Raw genomic sequence first — 7,667 nt, 5'->3', positions numbered from 1 at the left:
TTACCCGAGTTGAGCGGTCTTTTGCCGTTCTCTTACAAAAAAAAAAATTCACCTAATATTCATATAAGATAAACGTGACATATAATGGAATGATTGTTCGAGTCTCCGTGTCCTTCGGTCTGCTAGAGGATATTGATACGAGTCGATATTTGATTTTCGGATCATATATGTATATGTACGTATGTACTTCTAAAATACCGTCTATCACAACATGATCGATTTGGTTTTTCGTAGTTCAATCTGGAGACAGCAACGTAGCTTGATGGATTTTTTATGCTGGAACTTAGTATTGCATATTACCACGCTGCGGGTCCCGGCAAAGTCGATAAACCTCACGCTATCATCGAGAACTAGAGGGTGAGAACATTATAATTCCGACTTTACTTTACCCAAATGAATTTTTGGTGCCTCCTTATGTATGTACACACATACATATGTATATACATACATACAACATAAATCCGTATATTTTCTGCCTTTAAAACAAAAGTTTTGGACGCAAGAGGAGGGACTTGAATCCTGGACCCTGGATTAAAGGTTCAATGCTTTACCGACCGAGCAACCCGTGCACATAAACCGTTACGTGGCTAATGGGACTTTCGCCCGGCCAAGCCCTTCAGCTAACCGCAATATTGCATATTACTGAATTAAAAAGCAATGTAAGGTATTTTACATTTTTTAAAATATTTTATTAGCTTTGTTCTTTTGATTTTTTAACCTATGCTGATTTTAGTTATCTATAGCATTAGAATAATCTTATATTACTACATCTTATATGCATTAATTTATGCATATTGCGCGTAGTGCAACTTATTCAATTTACTTCTTTCTATACATACATACATACAAATTAAAGTTGCATTGCTAATTTCGTATTTTCTACTGAAATTGTTTCAATACTTCACGGGTTAGTAAAATTTTAATGTTGTTTTTGAATAAGTTGTATTCCTTTACTATAACATTTATTTTCTTTACATGGAATGCAGTATCCTTACATACATATACAAATGTATTTATAAGTAGAGTAGCTCGTACCAAGGCCTACGTTTACTAAGACCTACCTCAGATATCATACATACATATGCCAGTAGAGTAGGTAATACTAAGACTTACATTTACTAAGACCTACCTCATATTTCATACTTAATCAAACTTTTAATCATTATGTATTTATACTGATATTGCAAATTACTTATGAAAATAAACAGTTGCGTATTACTAAACTCAATTGATACAAAAAGAAAAACGTACAGGTGAAAAATCGTATTAAAACAAATTCTGCTAAAATGATTCACGTTATATTTGATTTTTATTATTTTTGAACTAATTTAAGTTTTTGTTTAGTTTATGTAGATTTTGTTAACCTACATTGATACGAATGCACTAACCTTAGCATTAACAGGGAATAAAAATAGCAGCCTGCTTAGATACATACACACCAAGTCTTTATACATATATGCATTTCTGAAAAGGTTCAGATGTGTAAGCAAATTAATCAAAACTAATCTTAGGGGTTTGCAATTTCATAATCGCATTTTTCTCAATTGTAATTTGATTCATGTTCCTATATGTAATCCTTGTACACGCACAAATTATACCTCTGCTGTTATATATAATCAAAGTTGTGTTCAAAAGGGGTTTATTGATAAAAATGTTTACTAAAAATTGTTGTTGTCAGTATCAATACACTTGAAAATTATGCTACCGATAAGAATTATACATACATACATAGATATGTACATACAAACACATCTATGTACGTACATACATACAATGTTTTAAATAAAACATTGTTGAAAATAGTGTAGAACACATTTAGTCTTGTAATTTGAAGCGTGAGAAACCAATATTATTTTTTTTCTTAAATTATTTATGACTGTGTGCTAACGAAATGCCCTGTTTTCCCCGAATTTGTTTTACTTTTTTGTTAAAAATTTTTACTCTTAAAAGATTTCTAAAATCACGTGCTTATTAAGTCCAACTGCGAATTTTCCTAGTGCGGAGGTTCTAAAAAATTCAACGACAATAAAAACAAATTAAAGCTACTTAGATATTAACCAATTTAAAAGTTGAACAGATATTTCTAATACGAATATACTATATACACATATTTTTGAGTGAAAGTGCGAAATTCATTTTAATACTTATTTTGAAACGTACATATTTAACCAATAAACCAAATTAAGTACAGTCACCACGATTCGCTCGCAAACAGCATTTGGCTATGTTCAAGTTTTCCAAGTTCTCTATCAATGTTGACAATGGTGTCACATCCGGTTGTGGATTTTGGTCCCTAACCGATTCCGGTAGGGTATTTCGTTCCCAAACCGATTGGCAAATCGACAGTTTTAGCGGCACCAGGCACATCATGAACAAAAATCGTAAACAGTTTGAGATGCGCTGTGTAAGAGGTTTCGTTTGAGAGCTGCAGGTTAAGTGCAGCCACAAACCTTAAATTACTTGCCTACAGTTTGACAATTATACTAACGCGGCGCTACTATCGGCAACAAGCCTACCTTCATTGTCTTTTCAAATTGTAAGTAATTTAAATCAATTAAATTAAAATTTACACAATCTAAATATGAAGGTAAATGGACATTAAAAAAGTTCAAAAATTTCGTATACAATAATATCACTATTAGGATTTTAATTTCATTGAACTTTCCAAGCTTGTGAGCTGATGATAGCGCTATGTGTTTTCTTACATCTAATGGCTTTTCGAATACTGCTTAGAGAATATAGCGGTTTATCATACTGGACGGTTTTCGTATTTCCACGAAAAAGAGGACGAAACGGAGGCGCTCCAATTTGAATCCCTCATTTCTTTTAAGGTACATATATACACATATATATAGAGGATTTTCAATGTAAATTCGACGAATTTACGAGATTCCAAAGCAATCGAAAATTTTGTTGAAATTCCTCCTTACTGACCAGTATCATAAACCTGCACGAGCCTCTCCCGGAAGAGTAGGCGATAGACACAAACCCTCCACAGGAGTACTAAACGCATTTACTTGAAGGCTCGTTGCTTGCTTAACACAAATCAGTTGCATTCAGAAATTATCATCGTTGTTCATTTTGTTAGCTGTCGCTAGCAGCTAGCAGCAGCGTATGAAGCATCTACAGCTTCATCGCAACAGCAACATCAGCATCTCTCAGCAACAAAACATGTTACAACCACTAACGATTTCATTCTTGAGCTCCAGTTCAGTCGCCTCTGTGTCTTCACACAAATCCTTCTCTTGACAGAGTGGCAACTCCGAAATACGTTCTAACTGGAAACCAAGATGGCTTTGATGGTTTGGCAGGTGTTGTTGTAGATGTTGTGGTTGTTGGTATTGTTCTTGTTGTAGATGTAGCTGATGCTCCTGTTGGTGTTGCAATTGCTGTTGATGTTCCCTGAAGATAACTTGAGATCAGAACTCTTGCGGATATTTGACACATTCAGCGTTGGAGGCGGTCGCGGAAGCGAACAGCGAATTTCCGCCGCCCGCACCGACTCCCACACCAACACCTACACCGGCACCACCGCCCAGCGGCATGCCGGCGTCTTGTGCGTTCTGTGTCTGATAGCCGCCGGCTGCTACACTAGCCGCTGCCGCCGCCTGATATGGTTCCTGATACAACTGATTGAGTCTCTAACCAGTACCCGAAAAGTGCCACGCGTCCTATGCACTCAGGTGAGCAAATTGTGACGGGTGGATATCGAATTGATGATATGGATGACCGTAGGGGCCCATGTGATAGGGTACGATATTCATGGAAGCCATTTTGTGCTCCTTTTTCCATTTCATTCGTCGATTTTGGAACCAGATTTTGATCTGTCGTTCGGTGAGGCAGAGTGCGTGCGCAATTTCGATGCGTCTTCGGCGGGTCAGGTAACGATTAAAATGGAATTCTTTCTCTAATTCTAACGTCTGGTAGCGGGTGTATGAGGTCCGTTGTCGTTTCGTCTCACCGTTGGCATTTACAGTACCTTTAAAGAGAGCGAGATTAAAGAAAAACATGAGAGTGATGTTAATGTTGCGTTAGGCATAAAGATAGAATAAATTCTTAATAAAAAATATAATTTAAAGAACGCATGAGAAGTAAACTTAGTTAAAATATTTTCGTATCATAGTCCTTGTATGCTTTAAGTTAGATACATACATATGTATGTAAATATATGACCCATATACATATGTAAACTTAGTGAGGTAACCCCCGAGAGCATTCAGACAAAGCAACATTTGTCACCTTTCCCAGCGTTTGCAGGGCGTAGCGACTGAGTGTATACATTATAACCTTGTCTGTCTGTCATATTGACTGACTGCCACACATTTCACAAGCATTTATGTTGCTTCTTTAAGTTCAATCTCTTGTCTATAACTTTTCTATATATTCTATTTATTGTTATTCACGTGCTTAGTATTGTCATATTCTTTCCGCATATGCTTTCCACCCCCTGCTAAAAAGCCAATATAGGGTACAATATAATACTGCGCTAAAAAGTAATTTTTTCGAGGTATACTTTTGTACCAATGCACATTTATGAAAAAGAATAAATAAATCAAAAGAAAATCGTCTAACAACTTTGCCACATTGCACGCCCCCTCATTACAGTCAACGCGTCTTAGCCGCTTCTTATGCTGTATCAAGCACAATAATAAAGGCTTAAAAAATCGACATTATCAGCCGCGCACGAGCGACTCCGCCGCTGGAAGGCAACGCAGAAACAAGCCTCTGAACGAGTGACTTGCCGTCTGCTTATTCAGCCGCATTTAAGGTGTACTTACGATTTTGTTGCAGTCGCACTGTATTGTAGTGTTTTACGTCCATTGATGATATGTAGTTGGAAAACTGGAAAAATTCAAACAGCAATCAAGACTTTGTGGCTAAATTGCGCCTTGACACGTGATTTTTTGTGAAAAGAACATCGCGTTCAAAGTTTAAATGGGGTATTTGGCGTTCTTCTCGTGCTTGACTTTCGTCCGCGCATCTGTCCACGCGATACACTTTTCTGGTGCTTTGGAGGTCGATAGATACATACATAGGTGTTGAAGAGGCGGTTGAGATACAGTATAATGGCAAATGGAGGTAATGGCAATTTTTAGAATAGCAATATGATTAGAGTTAGTTGTTTTTGTCGGTAGATATCGGTGTTGGTCTAGACGAGCAGTCACATAGAAAGGTTCAAATCTCAATTCGTGTTCATATTTTCGAGTTGCAAGTTGTGTTTATGTACATACTTTACGCCCCACTATTTTGAATTGACTAAGTTGATTGGAGTTGTCATTGATGCCAAATGCCTTTTTTCCAGAGGGTGTCCAATTGTAGGTTTTTTAGATAAACTAATCTAATTGTTGATTACCTCAAATGGATGTGAACGCCTAAAAACGCCTTCGAAACACCTATAAGTATGCGAATGGGCGACTGGGAAAATGTGCAAAGTGCTGAAGAAGAGGTCATGTACATATGTATGTATGCACATATGTACATACACATGTCATAAATGGCAAAGAAATAATGATGTTATTAGCGCAGTGAAGGTAGAGAAAGATTCCTAGTTGAAATACAATTTATAATTTAATTTTATTATTTATTCATTTATATTATACATAAATTCATAACTAAGTATGTGTATGTATGTATATATGGTTTATGTAAAGTCATTCGCAACAACCAAGAATATCATTGTTTTATTTACAGTATTCAGCATATTGTATTTAATTATGGATATATGTAATTTACCACAGCTCAAAGAAAAGTCTCATGATGCGTAATTTACTAAATTATTATGCTTTCAATAATGCAATTCGCCGAGGTACAGATACAAGTTATTTTAATGCTGTGTCAACATTAGCATCCAGATTGCGATGAATATTGAGAAAAGCTAACACATTGAGACGATCTTCTCTCATAGTTGATCTCAAATAAGTTTCTAGGCGGCGCAAAGTTGAAAACGTTATTTCGTTCGTATAAGGTAAAACAGCTACGACTTTAAGTACTTGATGAGCATTCGGAAAAGCATCAGAGCTATAAATATCCAAAGCTTCAAATGAATTTTAAATATTTATACCAGTGATGCGTTTTCTCCTAAGTTAAACTTAACTTTTCTATATATCTGGCGCCGAATCATGTGAAATGGAGATATATTTCTCAAACAGATCACAAAAAGATAATTCATTGTCAAGAAAGAGGCAAGCAAAATTAGACAAAATATTTAGAAATCGATCTTGCAAATGCGTAATTAAAAGATCTAGGTACGATATGTAAATCGCGATTCGCCAATACTCTTCAAAATGCTTCCAAGTGATTTGAATCTGTTGTGTGTCGTTACCTTGTATGAGCGAAATTAAACAATACCGAAACGTTTGCTGTTGTTTTTAAGCTCGTTCTTTGATGATATTTATTGAATTATTTTGCCAAACCGTAACTAAATAGAGAAGCGAAGGGAATTCTGGATCACAAAAAAAGAAAAGCTTCTAATGTAATCAATTCAGAATATATTCGACTCGCGTATGGATTTTCACTATCTGACAATCCATACCATGATTCCAGAAAATTATAAAAATAATAAAAAAATTATAAAATTATTAGCACCAATAGTAGACTGCTCGAAAATACAAATAAGACACAATACTCGCTGGTGTAATTTTATATATAATATTTTATATATGTGACCTGGTCTACGGAAAGGGGGCTTAGGTGTCAAAAAATCAATTTTCACTTTTTGGTTGATTCGGATGGAAGATGAGATGCTTTTTCACGTGGTGAAAAGCAGAAAATCCTAACTTGCTTAGAAGTGTACTAAAAATGTAGAGAAAGAAGAGTAAAAACGAGTAAACAAAACGAGTTGCTTACTTTTAACAGCTTTTTCACAGAAAACTAGTTTTCGCACGTAAGCTCCCTTTTCGTAGACCAGGTCACATATATAATTTTATATATATAGGGGTCTTCTCAAACACAATATTTGAATTCATTTTTGTTTTAAATATATTTGTTGGTTTCCCTTCACAGAGTACATTTTTGCTTGAATCGCTATTTTAAATGACTCGTTTTTTTACATAGGTGGTCCCCAATAGCCTTCCCTTAATTGCAAGGAAAAACACCATTCACTATTAGGCTACCTCAATAAACAAGTTTTACAGAGATATTAAACTAGTTTTTACCATTATTATCCTAAACTAAATTTGTATGCATATTTCCCTCCAGTAGGGGGGTTTTAACAACAGGAAGTATCTCCTGTTATCAAACAAACAGTCAGTATTGACAGTTACAATTTCGAAAAGGTAGAGAATTTCGTTTACTTGGGAACACTGATAATAATGTCAGCATCGACATCGAACGCAGAATCACTCCTGCCAACAATCAAGCAGTGCCACAACGAACCTATTGTGTCTAAAATGCAAAAGTGCTGAAAACAGCCCAGCTTTGCATACTTTTCAATCCCTGGTACTTTTATAAGCTAAGCCAAGAGATGTTTTATCAAATGCTCACAGATATGCGAATAAATTCTGGCGGCTTTATTTAGTAAACTTTAAATATTAATGCATTTAATGTTTATGAATAATCGATACTGACCGCAAAGATCTTATGAGCACGGTTGCCACACGACAAAATTTTTTTTGACCAGAATTTACAAAAAAAAGTGACCAAGTAACTTTTTACAATAAACTGTAAAA

General features: G+C 35.4%; 1 protein-coding gene across 1 annotated transcript; it reads right to left on the bottom strand.

Annotated features, from left to right (window-relative positions):
- Positions 1-664: 664 nt before the first annotated feature.
- Positions 665-3,979, bottom strand: LOC118755407 (homeotic protein Sex combs reduced-like; the record flags this gene model as incomplete). Its single annotated transcript, XM_036490247.1, is given in 1 exon segment — positions 665-3,979. A coding segment is annotated over 1 exon segment (308 nt), but the record flags the coding sequence as incomplete, so codon positions are not given.
- Positions 3,980-7,667: the final 3,688 nt, after the last annotated feature.

The sequence above is a fragment of the Rhagoletis pomonella genome, unplaced genomic scaffold (genome assembly GCF_013731165.1).
Source record: "Rhagoletis pomonella isolate Grant_MI unplaced genomic scaffold, Rhpom_1.0 Rhpom_scaffold_06168, whole genome shotgun sequence".
Lineage (NCBI taxonomy): Eukaryota > Metazoa > Arthropoda > Insecta > Diptera > Tephritidae > Rhagoletis > Rhagoletis pomonella.
This window is presented reverse-complemented; position numbering and strand designations above follow the sequence as displayed.